General features: G+C 45.3%; 1 protein-coding gene across 1 annotated transcript; it reads left to right on the forward strand.

The window, feature by feature from the left end:
• Nucleotides 1-3,100: 3,100 nt before the first annotated feature.
• DONSON (DNA replication fork stabilization factor DONSON) lies at nt 3,101-18,886 on the forward strand. The gene is made up of 10 exons (XM_075850966.1): nt 3,101-3,509; nt 7,915-7,980; nt 9,170-9,364; nt 9,602-9,780; nt 9,966-10,144; nt 10,616-10,733; nt 14,264-14,362; nt 14,990-15,188; nt 17,108-17,314; nt 18,140-18,886. The coding sequence occupies exons 1-10, from the start codon at nt 3,174-3,176 to the stop codon at nt 18,275-18,277; spliced, it is 1,716 nt and encodes a 571-aa protein (XP_075707081.1). The 5' UTR covers nt 3,101-3,173; the 3' UTR covers nt 18,278-18,886.
• Nucleotides 18,887-19,419: the final 533 nt, after the last annotated feature.

Below are 19,419 nucleotides of genomic sequence, written 5' to 3' on the forward strand. Positions count from 1 at the left end.
ATCTCTGATCTCCTATTGACATCAATGGGAGGTAAAGAAAGCGGTTTTTGCAGCGTTTTTTTGCCTGGTGCGCTCAATGGCCGTGGCTGAAAAAACGCCGGAAAGAGAGTGCAAACATTTGTCCATGTGAGAGTTCAGCTACAAAGGACCTGTCTCCAGGGCTCATAATGGTCAGTTCACATGGCATTTTTTGGCGCTAATTTTGATGCGGAAACCATGTTGGAATCAGCGCCAAGAAATGCCCCAAGTCGCCCCCCATTGATTTCAATGGGATGCAGAGGCGTTAGTTTTCCTAAGGGGCTTTTGGCGGATCGCAGAAAAAAAAACTGGCAGGCTCTTTCTTCAAGTGGTTTCCACCTCTGACCTCCCATTGGAATCAATAGAAGGCAGAAAAAAACAGCGGTGCTCGTTTGTAGCGTTTTTTGACTGCGGTTTTTGCATTAGCTTTAAAAGCTTAAAAAGATGCGTGCAAAAAAATGGAAAAAAAAAAGCGACGAACAACTCTGTCAATTAAAAATCTGCCTCAAAATTCCTTCAGGAATTTTGAGGCAGATTTTTTCTACATTACAAAAAACTCTGTGTGAACTTAGTCCCTATTCACATCACGTTAGGGGCTTCCGTCCCCGACATATACCTTCAACAAAAGGCCCCAACGTATCCCACTGTATGGCATACAGTGGGATACGTTGCACAAGGACCGGCTCAAGCAAAATTACTGAAGTCACTCTGCATTTATAGACAGTGACTTCAGGACTTCCCTAGCGCTGGATTCGGCGAGCAGATCATCAGTTAGCGCTCTGCTCCGGGACTCCAGCACTTCTCCTGACGTCACTGTCCATATATGGACAGTGACTTCAGGAGTTATCAGGGGGCCGGGGTCCCGGGACAAAGCCACCTAATAGCGCTCTGCCCAGCGACTCCAACGCTGTGGAAGCTCCTGACTTCACTATCAATATATGGAAAGTGATGTCGGGAGATCCCCGAGGTATATGTTTAACGTATACATGTGGCATCCGTCACCCATAGGCTCCCATGTTAAAAAATGTACACTGAGTGGTATACGTTTTTTCTGCGGGATCCCTCAAGATGGAATAGCGTAGTCTACTACGCTACTCCATCCTTCAAAAAAAAAAAAAAAAAAAGGTATACTGACGTATATCAGCCCGACGGAGGCCAGAAGGACACTCTTTTGGACTCCGTCGGGATAATGGAGCCCTATGGACACGTTTATCTTTCCCGACATACAAGATATACGTAGTGCCGTAACGTGATGTGAATGGGGCCTTACCCTGAGAGTGTACTGCTTGTATTTAGACGTTTTTTTCTTTTTGTAAACTATTTTTGGTAGGGGTGCCTCGGGCTTGAAAAGGTTAGGAAACTCTGATCTAAGTGAAGGCTCGGCTAATTTCTCACGAGAGATCAGACAGTCCTGTACTTGTCTGCCGAACTGGCAAGAGGGGGCGAGTCACTGCTACAGACAGTGCCAGAGCTGGAGAGAGGAGAGCGCAGTCCGCAGCAGTGACATGCCCTCTTGCCAGTTCGGCAGACAAGAACAAGACACAAAACAGCTCCTGATTTTCAGATGTTTTTATGCCACTCTCGTTTTCCGCAGCGTTTTTGGAGCGGTTTTCTATGGAGTCAATGAAAAACGGCTCCAAAAACGTCCCAAGAAGTAACCTGCACTTCTTTTTCGCAGCCGTTTTTCAAAACGGCCGCGTAAAAAAACGGCCCGTTTCGAACAGAACGCCGTTTTTCCCATTGATATCAATGGGCAGATATTTGGAGGCGTTCTGCGGTTGTTCATGCATTTACGGCCCGAAAAACGACCGAAAATAGGCCGTGTGAACATACCCTGAGAGCGTGCGCGCGCACACGCTCTCCTCTCTCCACCTCTTGCTGTGATACTGTCCGTAGCTGATTGGACAGTATCACAGCCAGAGTAACACCCCCCTTGCCATTACACGCCACATTGACAGTTCAGGGTGTTATTTAAATATTGGGCGCCAAATATAACGGCACCGATATCTAAATAACGGAGGAGGGTAGAATTTATTTTTAACGCGCCCCAGGGTTTGTGCAGCCCTGCCCATTACATGCTGCACTCAGCAGCACATGTATGGGGAGGAGAAAGGTTCCCTTTAAGCCATGTGTTACCAGTCTGTATTCAGCTACCCGCTATTTTGTGTTAAGCTATCGGCTGCCAGTCTGTTAGTCCGTCTCCTGTTGCCAGTCTGTTAGTCCGTCTCCTGTTGCCAGTCTGTTAGTCCGTCTCCTGCTGCCAGTCTGTTAGTCCGTCTCCTGCTGCCAGTTCGTATCTTGTTACTCGCCCTCAGTCTGCATCCCGCTGTCTGCTACCAGTCTGCACCCAACCATCTGTGACGAGCCTGAAGCTTCCTGCCTATTACAAACTGTGTCATCTGACCCGCATCTCTCTGCCACTGCCTGTGCCCTGGTCCGCCGCTATTCTCACCGGGACCACCAAAAGGAGAGGCGAATCTTGTATGTGGCCCCAAAAGATTTTGACATGAAAACCGCATTGGAATCAGCGCCCCAAATTGATTTCATAGGGACGCAGGGTCGTTTTTTCCTGTGGCTTTCGACCACTCGCAGAAAAAAAATCAAGCAGCATGCTTTTTCTTTAAGCCGTCTCCACCTCTGACCTCCCATTGAAATCGATGAGAGGCAGAAAAAAGCAGCAGCCATCATTTCGGAGCGGTTTCTACAGAATTTTTTGCCCGCAGTCCGTGCATTATATTTAACGGCCGCAGGCAAAAAAAACGCGGAAAATAAAAATGTTAAAACAAAGATGGTAGTTCAAAATCTGCATCAAAATTGCTAAAATAATTTTTAGGCAGATTTTTTCTGCCTGCAAAAAACTCTGTATGAACTAGGCCTAAATCAGCCTATTTTTCTACCTCATACAAATGCCGTGTGAACATAGCCTTAGTTTTTAATGGAATTCTGAGCACACAGCGACATCTGCTGGCGGCACTGTATCCATACACCTCCCCTGCAAACCACGCTCGATGTTTGTCGAGGAGTAGCTGCGCCCTCTAGTGGTGATTGGCAGTATGCGCGTAAGTTTTTGAGTGGGCGGGATGTTGTTGCATGACGTCACACGAGAAAGCGCGCCACATTTGTAATGAGCTGCAGTCCGTCAATGTGAAGCCGCCATGTCCTCCGAGATGTTACCGGGCTACTCCCCAAGCTTCAAGAAGCCCTCAGAAATCCTGCGGCTAAGCAGGCGCAGGAGTCGCAGTGAGGCTGGAGTCAAGGCAGCGCTATTTTCCCCGGGAGACGCGGCCAGGCGGATCCCTGGAGTTCGGCCGTTCTCTCCGGGGCCTCAGAGAAATGGCAGTGTGGCAATAAAGCGCAGGAACCCGTTCGCCAATCTAGAAAACACCATCACGGCAAAGAAGAGAGCAGAGAGCGTGACGGAGTGCGGTCCCCGGGAGAGCTGGGAGCTACCGGCAAAGGAACAGGAGAAACCCGCACCGGAGACAGTGCAGGTGATTGCTACAATGTATAAGCCGGAACGAATAGCGCCCTCTATCGGCGCTGTTATATTCCTTGCCATTCTAATTAGCTTTTGAAACAACCGGCTTGTAGAGGAGCCAATCAAAAGCTGCGACGTCATAGTCTTTACTAATGTTGGCATTCATTGCTTACACGTGATGGGTCATGTGACCAGGGGGGGGATTTGTAGAAGTTTTCAGGTCTGATCTGACCCCTCCTAACAATCACTAACTACACATTCACATTGTAACTTCCCTTTATAATTCTGCACCCCCCCCCCTTTCGTTTTTTCCTCCCCACCTTCCGAAAGCCATAACCTCTTTATTTTTCCGTCGTTCTAGTCCTATGAGGGTTTGATTTTTTTTTTGCGGGACGAGTTGCAGTTTTTTGTAGCGCCATATAATGTACTAGGAAACAGGGAAAAAATTAGTTGTGGGGTAGAAAATGGGGAAAAAAACAGCGATTCCTCCATTGTTTTTTGCGTGTCTTTTTTACGGAATTCACTGTGCAATTAAAACAGCATGTTAACTTTATTCTGCGGGTCAATACGATTACGGCGTTCACCGTGCGTGTTAAATAATATGTTGTAATAGTTCAGACTTTTATGGACGCGGCGATACCAATTATGTTTATTCATTATTTTATTTTTTTACTATGCTCTAGGGCAGGGGTCTCAAGCACACGGCCCGCGGGCCACATGCGGCCCCTGGGGCTGTCATCTGGGGCCCGCGGGGCACAGAGCCGCTAGTATTGGCTCTGCTCCGGGACGCTGTAGAATTCCCTGACATCGCTGCCCATATATGGACAGTGTGTCAGGGTCTTCCCCAGAGCGGAGTCCCGGGCAGAGCGCTAGTATAGGCTCTGCTCTGGGGAAGCCTCTGACATCGCTGTCCATACATCGACAATGATGTCAGGGGCTTCCCCAGAGCAGGAGTCCCAGTGATGTCAGGAGCACAGCTGGAGTCCCAGGAAGAGCCTACTAGCGCTCTGCCCGGGACTCCAGCTCTGGGGTTGCCCCTGACATCTATGTCCATATATGGACAGAGATGTCAGGAGCAGAGCTGTAATCCCAGGCTGCACTCGCAACTCTACTATTATATCATGTACTTTACTCCAGTCACATCCACAGCTACACTCACAACTCTACTGCAAGATCAGTAGATGCAGATGCAAACATCTTGTCTTAGGCCTGATTTACATGAGCGTGTGCGTTTTGCGCACGCAAAAAACGCAGCGTTTTGCGTGCGCAAAAGGCACTTAGCTGCGTGTGTCATCAGTGTATGATGCGCGGCTGTGTGATTTTCACGCAACCGCCATCATTATGACACTCCGTTTGGATGTTTGTAAACAGAAAAGCACGTGGTGCTTTTCTGTTTACATTCATAGTTTGACAGCTGTTGCGCGAATCACGCAGTTCGCACGGAAGTGCTTCCGTGCGGCATGCGTGGTTTTCACGCACCCATTGACTTCAATGGGTGCGTGATGCGCACAAAGAAATGACATGTCGTGAGTTTTACGCAACGTACTCGCGCTGCGCAAAATTCACGCACTGTCTGCACTGCCCCATACCCTAATATAGGTGTGTACGACACGCGTGAAAAGCACGTGCGTATATTACGCTTGTGTAAATGATGCCTTATACTCCAAACAAATCTAGAGCTCCAGTCACAATTCTACTATTCTATAATGTTCTATACTCCAGTCACATCCAGAGCTGCAGTCACAAATCTACTGTAACATCATGTCCTATACTCCAGTCACATCCAGTGCTGCAGTCATAACTGTACTGTAACATCAGGTCCCATACTCCAAAGAAATCCAGAGCTGCAGTCACAAATCTACTGTAGTTCGAGTGCTAGAAGCGGCTCTGCTCCGGGACTCCAGCTCTGGGCAAGACCCTGACATCACTGCGGCAGCATCCACCGAGGGCACTGGCATTATCTAGGGGTGTGCTGCATTATCTACAGAGGGCACTGGCCTTATCTACAGAGGGCACTGTGGCCTTATCTACAGAGGGCACTGTGGCCTTATCTACAGAGGGCACTGTGGCCTTATCTACAGAGGGCACTGTGGCCTTATCTACAGAGGGCACTGTGGCCTTATCTACCGAGGGCACTGTGGCCTTATCTACCGAGGGCACTGTGGCCTTATCTACCGAGGGCACTGTGGCCTTATCTACCGAGGGCACTGTGGCCTTATCTACCGAGGGCACTGTGGCCTTATCTACCGAGGGCACTGTGGCCTTATCTACCGAGGGCACTGTGGCCTTATCTACCGAGGGCACTGTGGCCTTATCTACCGAGGGCACTGTGGCCTTATCTACCGAGGGCACTGTGGCCTTATCTACCGAGGGCACTGTGGCCTTATCTACGGGTGTGCTGCATTATCTACAGAGGGCACTGCGGCAGCATCTACAAAGGGGCTGCCCAATCTTGACGTGTGTCTGCCAAACGTTGCTAACTGAGCCACCGGACTGCATTTTGCGACACAAACTGGAACGCTGGATTGTTGAAATAAGCACGTGGAGAAATATCTCAAATTTTAAACCTATCGGTATTATTATAGTAATGTATTATTATTATTATTATTATTATTATAGTAATGTAGTGTTATTGTAGTTCAAATAACTGATTTACAATAATTTAGTATTGTATGAAATTTGAAAGTAATGCGGCCCGTCAACTTCCCATTTTTTCTATATGTGGCCGAGTTTGAGACCCCTGGTCTAGGGGGAAAATGGGAAAATGGTTTTTTTTTTGTAACTTGAAATTTTTTATTTTTTTTTACATTAAAAAACACCTTTTATTTTACTTATTTTCACTTTTTTTTATTAGTCCCCCTTGGGAACTTCAACCAGCGATCGTTAGATCGCTTGCACGATATACTGCAATACTAATGTATTGCAGTATATCGTGATTCTGACAGGCAACTATTAAGTCCTGCCGGAGGCAGTGCTTCATAGGAGCACAAAGATGGCGGACCTGGGGGCCTTCATTAGCATAGCAACCATCGCCACACCGTGATTGCGTTGTCGGAAGCGCGATGAGCTGTTAGAGGGGGGTCGCTATTGACCGCAGCATTTAACGGGTTAAACAAGCGGGATCGAGCGCGATGCCGCTCGTTACTCTGAAGTGTCGGCTGTAACAAACCGCTGACACTGGCATCGTATAGAGCAGGTACACTCCGTGAGCCCGTTCCGTACTTCCCCCTACCCGACTTTGGCGTATGGATACGTCACATGTCGGGAAGGGGTTAAAGTGTAGCTAAACGTTTGACAAACTTTTGACATGTCCTAATGACATGTCAGAAGTTTTGATTGGTGGGGGTCCGAGCACTGAAACCCCCACCAATCGCTAAAACTAAGCCTATTCGTTTTTGCTTTGCTTTTTCCGGAATGCCGATGTATTGGAGTGCGAGCTCATAGACTTTCCATTGAGCCCGTACTCCGATACGTTGATTTCCGGAAAAAGCAAAACAGAAACTAAGCGGCTGAGCGATCACACCAGCACTTCTTCTGCTTTGTTTTACCGATTAGTGGGGGTCCCAGTGCTCGGACCCCCACCAATCAAAATTTCTGACATGCCACTATGACAAGTCAGAAGTTTGACCGTTTAGTTACCCTTTAATAAGTAACAGGGACAGACCATTTGTGTTATGTTTTTACATTGAGTTTAGGGAGAATTGATAAGGGGCAGAAAACCCTGTTAATCCAAGTGGCTTTAGATACTCAGCGACAATAAATCTGCCATAGCAAGAGATCTCATTGGTGGTTTGCCTGTCCTCAGACCCACCTGTAATCTGCCACTGGGTTGTGATGGGTTGATTTAAAGGGGTTATCTAAAATGATGGCCATCAATATTAGGTTGGTGGGGGTCCGACTGTTGGCACCCCTGGTGATCAGCTGTCCCATTCACGTGCATGGGTCAGTGGTGCAAAACCTTGTGCAGCTGCAACCAGTGTAATGGCGCGTGCAAGTACGAACAGAGAGGAGAACCACGTGAACAATGCCGCGGCGCTCACACCAGCTGACTTCTGCCCCCGCCAATTATCCGACTGAATGGGCTACAGGTTTTCCAGCAAGCGCCACGCTCCTTTTGTTTTTTACCAAGCACAGCGCCCTACTTGTGGCCGTGCCTGGTACTGCAGCTCGGCCTCCTTCACTACCACTAATGCACATTGTGCTGCTTTTCTGCAGCGTTTCATAGATCCCGGTCACTTCTCTCCATGTAAACCGCCTTTGCACACAAGTTTCCGGCACATTCGTGGTGTTCAGTCCGTTCTCACACCAGTATGTTGACTATTCACACCAATAACAGATTCTGGGTCACTCCCGGACGCTTCTGTGGAGATTCATCTACTTGTTATAAATGAATTGATGATTTTTGTGTTCTCTTTCAGTATAATTCAGCTGAAGATGTGATTTGGGGAGAAAGCCTTGACCCTACTGCAACTACAAAAACCCAGGTAAAGGCCACATTGCCCCTAGTGATGGTGTGAATGTCTTATGGGTCGGGGTCCAGCTGCCGGGACCTTCTCTAATTCCAGGGAATGTTCTTTTACGAGCTGCTGTAATTTGGGCCGCTCATAATTTTGTTGAGATATGTATGTGTATGTATATGTGTGTGTATGTATATATATATGTGTATGTATCTATGTATGTGCGCTGTGAATTTAAAGGGAGTCTCTCACTCAGACCAGCCACAGAGTAATCTAGTGTAGACTAACCTGAATCTGACGTGTATTCCCTTACCACATAGGAGCCTCCTGTGCAGAGAAAATAGTTTTATTCTGTATATGCAAATGAGCATTTTGGAACTACGTGGGCGTCACCGTTGCTCCAAAATTGGCACATGCGCATCACATCCTTTTACGTTCACCGTCCTGATCGGCACTACCGCACCGATGACGTCAGACTACACTCGGAAAAAACTAACCTCTTCTGCTCCGCGATGCCTGAGGTCCGTCTATTCCAGGTGTCGTCTGATGTCATCGGCGCAGTAGTGGCGATTAGAGCGGTGAACGTCAAGGGTGTACTGCGCATGCGCCAATTAAGAATCGGAGCCGCGCGCGCGTTCAGGACACTACGGGGTCAGACGTGAACTCGCCTATTACATTGCTTGGCCCCTGTCATTCAATTGGGGGAGGGGGGTTTAAACTGGGGGAAGAAGACCGCATTTTGGAGCAACAGTGATGTAGCTCAAATGCTCATTTTCATATACTGAATAAAACTTCTCTGCAAAGGAGGCGCTCGTGTGAAAAAGGTAATACAAGTTAGTCTACACTATATAACTCTGGATAGTTTGATGGGTACATTTCTGGGGGCAGACTCCCTTTAACTGTGTGTTATTGTCTGCTGTTCTCTTCTATTTCCCCCCTAGGTGGCGCTGCAGAGAACAGTGGTCAGTCCGGTCATTGTGTATAGCACATACGTCATGTTGTTTTAACCATTACATTGTAATGTTATGGTTGTTGGCTCGGCTTCTCACTAAAGTTACTAGGCGGCGAGATGTACTGGTCGGATGCCATATTGGCTGCATTGCCGCTCCCATGCTCGGGATGGCGCTACTTTTTTTTTTAACCATGTTGCAAATCATGACATATTTTTCTCCTGTTGAATGTTTAAATCGTTCTTCCCTTTTTTTTGTTCCCGTAGTCTCCAGAGAAGCCTATTCCTGAGCCGTGTAAAGCATCGGTCACTTATCCGGCGGACTGGAGCTTAAAGACGCGCCTGCTGTTTACCTCTTCTCAGCCTTTTACCTGGACTGACCATTTAAAAGCCCAAGAAGAAGCTCAGGGCTTAGTTCTACATTGTCGTGCCTCTCCAGTCCGCTTACCTCCCAGTATACCGGTAATGTAGATTTCATTCTGAATTGCACGGTCTCCCATTCCTTTCAATGGCCACCATGTAGCGGCTACTGCAGGGAAATCTTCTTCCCCTATTGATTTACAAATGGTGGGAGGAAATACAGTGCATTATAGCAGCCTACCCCTATGGTTATCAGATGGGTCAGTTGCATTTAGAAAAGGAGAATATATATATTTTATTTTTTTTCTCCTGTTTTTATATCCTAATGTGACCTTATAGGAACCAAAGTCCTCCACGGATCTCCGCTGTGCATTCCAGCAAGCTCTTGTCTACTGGCTTCATCCCACCTATCCATGGCTGCAGCTCTTCCCCAGGATTGGCGCTGACCGCAAGATGATTGGGAAAAATAGCCCCTGGTCTCAGGACGAAGCTCTGCAGCAAGTGTTAATGAGTGAGTGGTGAGTGATTCTCTGCCCGCGATACAACTAAAAAAAAGGAACGTTTATATCTCACGTTTTTAAAAAAAAATTGATCCTAAAATCCATCCCGCTCCCAATTTTTTACAAAAATTTTAATTTTTTTCCTCAGAGGCAGGCTTAAAATCTGTACAAATTCAGATTTTTCTCTCCTTCTTTTTGTGCAGGGCTCTTAGTTTCACGTCTTTGTATAACCTGCTCAAAGCCAAGTTGTGTCCGTACTTCTACGTCTGTACGTATCAGTTCACCGTGCTGTTTCGAGCAGCGGGTATAGCGGGCAGTGATGTCATCACGGCGGTCATGTCTCCAACCACAAGAGGCATAAGAGAAGCTATGAAGAATGAAGGCAAGTCATTTCAGCAGAACTTGTAGAAGACACTTAAATAAACTTCTCCGTTACACGGACTACAGGTTTTCATACGTAACCAAAAGCACGCGGTCTGCTGTGCGGACACGGACCTCTGAAGGTATTGTATGGCTGCACATAAGGAAACATAAAGCGCTTTCTACCTCCGAGCCGTGGTCAGAGTTCAACATTTGGGGACTGAGACCTTGAGCCGTACAGTATTGTTCTTGGTTTACATTAAAATATATTCATGTTATGAATTCATTGCTTATATGGCACGATCATATTCTGCACAGATTCCCATTGGTCTGCCACAATCTAATGTCACGTCCTTCACACGGTCAATTAATGATTATTTTGGACGTGTATAAGCACATTAATATTTCCAGCATGTAATTATACAACTACTGATTTAATTTTGCTTCTTGGTACAGTTATTAGAGATTTTTCTTTTTTTTTTCTTTCTTTTAGGAATTGATTTCACTCTCCCCCTGGTGACTAATGACTTGAATAAAAAGACAAAAGCCTCAGAATCAACATCTGAATTGGATGACAAGACGCAGGAAGCGGGGCCCACAAGTGAAGAAGAGTACGTGACCTTTTACCCCATTATAACAAAACTATAGGTGACATTAACCCCTTCGCGCACCCAGATGTGCTATTGCGGGGGGTGACCGGCGCCTACTGACGCGCTGAGTGCGCTCTATATGTTGCGGATGACAGCTGTATTTTACAGCGGACACTCGGGATTGAGGGTATGTTCACACGCAGTGTTTTCGGGCGTTTTACGCTTCGAATTACGCCTGAAAAGACGGCTCTGTTACGCCTACAAACATCTGCCCGTTGCTTTCAATGGGTTTTACGGCGTTGTGTTCCCACGAGCCTTTATTTTATGCGTCTGTCAAAATACGGTGCGTAAAATGACGGCTCGTCAAAAGAAGTACAGGAGACTTCTTGGGACGTTTTTGGAGGCGTTTTTCATTGACTCCATTGAAAAACGGCTCCAAAAACAGCCGTGAAAAACACTATTTGATAAAAAAAAACGTCTGAAAATCAGGAGCTGTATTCGCCTTAAAACAGCTCCGTATTTTCAGACGTTTCTGGTCCCCGCGTGTGAACATACCCGAACAGCCAGGAGCAGCGATTGTGCTGTTCCTGGCTGTTTAACTCCTCAAATGCTGCAGTCAATCGCGACCGCAGCATCTGAGGCGTTGAAAAGAGGGAGGGGGGGTCCCCCGACAGGTACCCCCCCCCCCCCACCCACCCGCTGCAACGAGATCGGGGGTGAAGATGGTTGTCATGGCAGCCCAAGGGCCTAATGAAGGCCTTCACTCTGCCTCTGCTAAGCCCTGCCTGTAAAAATTATAATATGATATTGCACCAAACTTCTGACCAATGCTGGTTCAAGTCCCCCAGGGGGGGCTAATAAAGTGTGTGAAAAAAAAAGTGGAAAAGTTTTTAGTAATGAAAGAAAAAAATCTATATATTTGAAAGTTAAAAAAAAAACACAACTTTTTTCCCCTAAAGCAATGTAAAAAGTAAGCAAAATTGTTATCGCTGCGCCCCTAAAAGTCTGAACTATTAAAATATAGCGTTATTTAACGCGCGCGGTGAACGCCATAAAATATTTAAACCGCCAAAATCGCTGTTTTTTTGGGGTCAACTTAGCTCTAAAAAAATTTAAAAAAAGTGATCAAAAAGTTCTACGTATCAAAAAATGTTACTGATAAAAACTTCAGCTCGTCCGCAAAAAATAAGTCCTCATACCACTCAATCGTTTAACAAAAAAATGTGGCGACGCAAAACCATTTTTTTTTAAAAAAAATTTTGACAAGTTTTTTTTATCAATGAAAGTAGTAAAATCTAAAAAAAAAACAAACAATATTTTAATTTGGTATCACCGTAATCGTATTGAGTCACAGAATAAAGATAAGTTGTTGTTTTTACCGCACGGTGAAAGCCGTAAAAACAAAACCCAAAAAACAATTGAGGAATCAGTTTGTGGGCTGAAGTTGGAAAAAAAAACAGAATTTTTCCCCAGTTTCCCAGCACATTATATGGAACTATAAATGGTACCAAAATAAACCACAACTCCTCCTGCATAAAATAAGCCCTCACACCGCTCTTTTGACGGAAAAATAAAAAAGTTATGGCTCTTGGAATGCGGGGAGTGAAAAACGAAAGTTTAAAAATAAAAAAATGTCTCTGTCCTGATGGGGTTAAAGAGGTTGTATGAGATCAGATAAACATGGCTGCGTTCTTCCAGAAGCGCTGCCTCTCGTCTGTGGACCGTCTGGTTTCGCAGCTTCGCGTCATTCAAAACCAAACGCAGCCCAGGGGCAGTAGTGCTGTTTTTTTGGAAGAAAGCAGCCATTTTTTTGTAATACCCTATGTTTTTGTTTTTTTAACCCCTTAATGACCGGGCCTGAAAAGACCTTATTGACCAGCTAAATTTTTCTGTTTTTGCCTCTCTGCGTTTCAGCAGCCATAACTTTTTTATGTTTTCATTGACGTGGCGGTATGAGGCCTTGTTTTATGCGAGAGAAATAGTATTTTTTTTTTCACACAGTTTAAGGGTAGAAAAAAAATTTTTACGCCGTGAATATAGGAAAAAGCGATTCTCGGAATAGTTTTTTTTGTTTTTTATCCCGTTCACGTTTCGCGCTAAATAACCCATTAGATTAATTCTTCAGGTTATTACGGTCGTGTAGATACCTAATATGTGTAGGTTTTTTGTTTTTATTTAGTGTAGGGGCAATAAAATATATTTAATGCAAAATAAAGACACTTTTTTTTTATTTTATTTATTTGTTTTGTTACTTTTTTTTTTTTTAATCCCATCAAGGGATAACTTTATTTGTAACTTTATTTTTTACTTGTAATGTATTAGCATACTTCTGTACGCTAATACATTACACTGTGTCACTATGACACAGGCTGCTGATCGGGCAGCACATAGTGTGCCTGAACAGAAGGCACACGGAACAGACAGCCCTGGGGTCCTTTGTAGGTCCCCAGGACTGACTGCAGAGGGATTCCCCAGTGTTTGATCGCATCACTGGAATCCCGGTGATGCGATCAAAGAGGGGAATTGATGAAGTTTCCTCAGGATAGGCCATCAATATCTGATCAGTTGGGGGTTGTAGTCCTTGCACCCCTGTTTTGAAGGGGCCTCAGCGCTAGTGTCAGGCCCACACCTATTACTTTTAATGCATATTGACTGCATACTGGATATAACAAAGTCCATGGTGAGAGTAACGTTAAACCCCTTGCCAACACTTGACTTACATTTACATCATAGTTAGTGGGGTGGTGAATATCGGGTGGACTTGCGGCTGAGCCCACTCCATACGCCGCAGGTGTGAACTGTGTATTACAGCGGACACCTCGCATGGGATCAGAAAACTTCAATCCCGGCCATTTAACTACTTAGATTCCGCGGTCAATAGCAACCACGGCCCGCGATCACTCCATCGCTTGTTCAAGTCCCCAAGGCAGACTCAAATACTTTTTAACTATTTTTGCGTTTTGACTATTCCACAAAGAAAATAATCTTTTTATTTAATTTTTTACTTCGATCAAAAACCTTTTTTTTTTTTTTCTCATTTTACCCCTAAATGAATAAAAAAATAAACATAATTGGTATCGCCACGTCTGTAAAAGTCTGAGCTGTTTATTTAACCCTGTAAGGTCAAAATACTAACTATATAAATTTAGTATCGCCGTAATCGTATTGAGCCACAGAATAAAGTTAACCTCTCATTTCTACTGCGTGGTGAACGTTGCAAAAACAAAACCCAAAAAACAATGTAGGAATTGCTTTTCCTTTTTTTTTTTTTTTATCCACCTCACAAAGCATTTTTTTTAATTTTTAGTAAATTATATGGTTCATTACACGATACCATTGAAAACTACATCCTGCAAAAAAACATGCCATAGTACAGCTATGTCAAGGGGGGGGGGGATTATGGCTTTTGGAAGGCCGGGAGTAAAGCCGTAAATGAAACATGGCTAAGGTGGCAAGGGGTTAAACCAAACAAATACGTAATAGGTTGACGCCTCATCAAATGTAGAGTTTGTAAACATAATTGCAACGTGAAAGATTTTGTCTGTTTTCAGAGCAGCGCTGGACAGTGATGAAGATGAAAGTTTCTCCTGGTTGGAAGAGATGGGCGTTGATGATCAAATTAAAAAGCCGGATGCGATCTCCATTAAATTGTATCCTTCATGGTAATAAGATGAGGACTGGCAGCGCCATCTTAACACGATGACTTCTTAGATCACGATAGAAAGCCTGATCTATAATGCCCAACAACCTATTAAAATCCAATGTGCTAAATTAGAAGTGTAGACTCCCTACCATATATTTATTCCAGGTTAGGGATTCTCTCCTCACTAATAACCCCTTTTTATTATGAGCTGCCGTGCAATCAGCTGATCACTGTGGGTTGGGGACCCCCAGCATTACATGTCGTCAATTCAGATGAATGACCGTCCATATAATACATAGACAGCTGAGTCCCCCAGAGTGAGACTTGTTGGTGGTTCTCCACTTTGCTGTCCAGGAGAAGCCTGCTGGAGGATGTTCTGTACTCCGCTGCTTTTCTTGGCATTCCTTATATTTCCCCAATTCAGTTCCTTGTACCTATTAGATATAATGCAGAATATATCCTAATAATTCTTTTGATATTCTTGTATTTTATGGCTGATGTCAGCTGCAAATTCTCAATGCAGCCCCTGTAGATCATTGCCCCAACACTTCTTCATTTACAGACCATTCGGGATAGTGAGCGCCTGTAATCTTATTGCACCTGTGTCCTGTTTTGTACCTTAACCATAACGAAGTCGTAAGGAAAAAAATGAAGTGAAGTTAGATCACAGACCAGAATCTGTTCTATTGGTCAAAGGTGCAAATACGTTCACGTTGTTCAACTTTCTGATCAACTGCAAGAGCATAGTGGCGGCTGCCGGTCCGCAGGCAGGACTTCCACCGACGCTGCTGTCACCAGTGGCTTTCAGAGGAGCTACTATGCATACACTGAAGGTAACGCGCGTGTCTCAGACTGGAGAGCTCTTTCATCTTCTGTGCGGTTTGCTCTGAGAAGACTTAAAGGGGTTGTCCACGTTCTGAAAACTGACGACCTATCCACTGGATAGGTCATCAGTATATGATCGGTGCATGTCCGACACCTGGACTCCGCACTGATCCGCAACTCCGGCTGCCGCCGTGTACCGGATGTTTGGAATGGTATGCAGTAGATGGCTCTGACCACCGCATAGCGTGGCCGTTTGGTGGGACTGCAGCTCTGCTCCTTATTCACTTGAATAGGCCCGGAGCCATCTGCTTCCGGCAACATCGTCCGGAGTGCCGGATCGGTCCAGGTGTTGGAAACGTACCGATCATATACTGATGACCTATCCGGTGGATAGGTCATCAGTTTTTAGAAAGTGGAAAAGCCCTTTAATGGCCTTTAGTAATGCCCTATCTCCTGGCTAATCTAATAGGCGCGCTGTTAATAATAGTGAAAATTGTGTCCCAAAAGGTTTAGTATAGCCTCATTTGCATATTTAGATAAAAGGCTCATAACTTCTAAAATTGACAAGTGGGAGGTGAAGCTGCTTCACACAGTGTGAGAGACTGAGGCTGGAGGGAAGGGGGGTGGTCACTTCAAATAGTCTTATCTCTGGCTGTGAACAGCGGTTCTGGTGACATGAGAGGAGATTCGAATCTTTCATATGACACCAGGATTGCAGTTCTAGCTGTGAAACAAGCAGCGATATCACCAGTTGACCACAGAGTCGGGAATGGAAGCTGTATACTATAAGATCAGGCAGGGAAGGGGGAGAAGAACTAAAAATCATTGTTGGCAGCACATCTTCCTGTGTAATCGGGGAGACGTGCTGCCGACATTATGAACATGTATAGGGACGAGCGATTGTAGTAACGAGGGCTCATCCCCATACATATCCAATCATTGCTCTGTGTACATTGTGCTGTCGTGATCGGCGCTCGTTTACTAGTCCCATGTCGGGCCGTGTAATAGTACCTTTTAGACCCAAAAAACGGCTAAAATTGTGGGAGCTGAACGCCTCCAAACATCTACCCATTGATTTCAATGGGAAAAACGGCCGCCTAAAAAAACGCCTGGTAAAAAAGTGCTCGTCACTTGCGCTGTTTTTTGAGCCGTTTTTCATGGACTCCTCAGAAAAACCGCTCCAAAAACAGCCGTAAGTAACGCTGCAAAACCTGCCAGTAGCCTACAAAACGGCTGAAAATCAGGGGCTGTTTTCCCTTGAAACCAGCTCTGTATTTTGAGCCGTTTTGTGTTGTGTGTGAACATGCCCTTAGGGTCCTCCAACATGAGACCACTCATTGATCAGCGCTCGTTGGCTCCTTTTACAAGGAGTTATGTTTCGGGACAAGCACTTGTCACTACGATCGCTCGTCCCCATACATTATTATGTCCGCAGCACATCCCCCGGTTTACACAGAGAGACGTGCTGCCAACAACCATAATATTTCTTGCCGTTTAAATAATATTATCAGCGTTTGCTCGTTCATCGTCTGATTGTTGCCCTGATTACACAGGGTAATTATTAGGAATGAGTCCTCAAGTGAGCGATCGTTTGCCCGATCATTGGTCCGTGTAAAAAGGCCTTTATGTTGTGGTTGCGTCTGTCTGCTTCGTTAGTTTCTGAGGTCAGGCAATATATGGTTTCTGTAACTCTATACATTTTGCAAATGTGTTGTCTGTGATGTTGAATTGTGTAAGAATTAAAGAATATATTGGTTTTCGGAGATAAATCTTGTCCATGGGCTGTGTCTGGTATTGCGCTCTCCACCCTGGCTTGTAGAGGGGGCACTGAATGCAGGACCTTCTCTGTGATGTCCACTTGAGGCAAACCCCTTTTAAAGTGACTTCGTTGGCTAAGTGCATGTCTAAAGCAATTGTCTCTTCGCAGGCAAGGACTGTGAACGTGAAAACTCGGGTGCAGTCTGGATATAAAGATCAGTTCAGCCTGGAGATCACTGGGCCGGTGATGCCGCACACCGCACATTCTCTGACGCTGCTGCTTAAAGCTGCACAGGGGGGAAGTTTTTTAGCATCTCTGTACACACACGAGCCGACGACCGTCTTCAACACGGCTATCCACTCCCAAAATGGCAAGGTGAGTGCTGGACAGAGGTTGTGTACAGTAAGGGTATGTAAACGCCCAAAAAAACGGAAGCAGAACGCCTCCAAACATCTGCCCATTGATTTTAATGGGAAAAATGGCATTCTGTTCCGATGGACCGTTTTTTTTTTTACGTGGCCGTTTTGAAAAACAGCCGCCAAAAAGAAGTGCAGGTCACTTCTTGGAACGTTTTTGGAGCCGTTTTTCAGACTCTATAGAAAACAGCTCCAAAAACGCCGCGAATATCGAGAGTGGCTTAAAAACCGCTTTGTATTTTCAGCCGTTTTTAGTCTAGTGTGTGAACATACCCTCAGTGTTGGGGTCGGAACATTTGCTCTGCCATCATTTATCCTCTGTTACCAGGTATAATGGCGCAGTGATTCCTATGTGGATACATCCAGTACATTTTGCATGGTAGACAATCCGACCGCTGATGGAGTATTTACTACTCGCACCGTTCTTTAAGGAGAATGCCCGTCTTGTAATGCTATGGTATATCCTGGCAATATACCATAACACTATAATCCGCAGGAATCATGAGAATGACAGGACCAAGGTCCCTTTGGCGTGTCACCTGCGGTTTTTTTTCCGCGCACAAAACTGACACGTTCGTGTGAATCTAGTCATAAGGAGCTGCAGTGCTAGTTTTGTGCTGTGGTCCATTCATTCTGATGGTCAATGGGGGTCCCAGCAGTTCGGACCCCTGCCAAACAAAGTGAAGGCGCATCCTAGCAATATGACAGCACTTTCTATGATGAATACCCCTTTAATGTAAATTTACTGTAATTCCTGATCCTACGATATTCGCTTGTTTCTCAGGAGAGCGACGGAGCAGAACTCGCCAACTGCGGTCTTCATCCGCTCACGCTGGAACAATTCACCCAGTCATCTACCCTCGGAAACTCCTCACTACGTCATTTAGAGCTTAACGACTACAAATACACCTGGAAATGTTGAGCGCTTCACGAGCTGATGTAATGAAGCGGCTCCGTCCAGTCCGTCATCTCTACTGCTCGCTGCCAGAAAGCGTTCCCTCCCTGGAACCACCTGCCTGGTCTTCCGGAACGTATAACGCAGGCAAAGAGCTGCTGAAGGTGACGCGTATACCACACCTGCGCTGGGAGTCGGAGCGGTACACGGATTCACATTTTAACTATTTTATAATCCGAGCATTTAATCCAATGCAGGTTTAATAGGGAAAGTCATTCGGTATTTAAAGTGGCAAAGAAAATGAACTTTTAATACAGATACGGTTGGCGGCAGCTTGAAGTCGAGGGCTCCGGGGTGTTGCCAGTGAGACGTGTTATTGGATTACTACGACCTCTGTTTTTCTCCTATGGAAAAAGTCGCTAGCAAAACGGTGAAGTTGCGGCACAATTTGACTGCGCCTCGTGAGTGACGACGTAGTCATAGCCTCTCTGAATAACGCTGATTGGATTGTCAAATCTGCATATTTAATTTTATTAAGATTTATTTTAAGTGACGTCACTGCCAGACTGATTTTATTTAATAGTTTGATCTAGGATTGTGTAAGGATGTGATTTTTATTAATAAACTAAAACTTTACCAGCGTTGTCTTACTGGAATATAGAGGGGGTATTTATCATGACATAGTGTAGATGTCGGGGTGGCAGAAGGCAAAAAGCAGATGTCAGTGGATACAGAATACCAATAAGCATTGTACATGTGCTAGATTGTACTGAATGAAAGAGGAGCCTGCAAAACGATGCCGGGTCATGTCCAGATCGATAAGGAGAAGCGAAGCTTACGGGGTGGCAACTTCTCTTTGGACTTAAAAGAACACTAAACATTGAAGTTTCACAAAAAATTTAAAAAATATTCCAACAATTCCTGACTTAGGCTATGCTTCTGGGGGACACTGCGTATTTTCTGCAATGGAAAGTCAGTTCCAGATGACAGATACTCAGACCAAATAGCCCACTGTACCTGAATCTATCACTTGAGTTTGAGTGTACGGATACCGTCTTTTCAATAATGTAGTCAAATTGAACTAGGTTACTGACGCTGCTATAGTGAGAGGATCTCAAGATTGACAGGATCTGGCGATCCGTAATCTAGCAGCCAAAATGACATGGCCT

This window comes from Rhinoderma darwinii, chromosome 2 (genome assembly GCF_050947455.1).
Source record: "Rhinoderma darwinii isolate aRhiDar2 chromosome 2, aRhiDar2.hap1, whole genome shotgun sequence".
Classification (NCBI taxonomy): domain Eukaryota; kingdom Metazoa; phylum Chordata; class Amphibia; order Anura; family Rhinodermatidae; genus Rhinoderma; species Rhinoderma darwinii.

What these genes read in the sequence shown, in the direction of transcription:
- DONSON (XM_075850966.1), top strand. Translation starts at nt 3,174, where the DNA reads ATGTCCTCCGAGATGTTACCGGGCTACTCCCCAAGCTTCAAGAAGCCC. An exon ending in AGAAGCTATGAAGAATGAAG is followed by an intron (nt 10,145 to 10,615) that starts GCAAGTCATTTC and finishes TCTTTCTTTTAG; the next exon opens with GAATTGATTTCACTCTCCCC. An exon ending in GGGCCCACAAGTGAAGAAGA is followed by an intron (nt 10,734 to 14,263) that starts GTACGTGACCTT and finishes GTCTGTTTTCAG; the next exon opens with AGCAGCGCTGGACAGTGATG.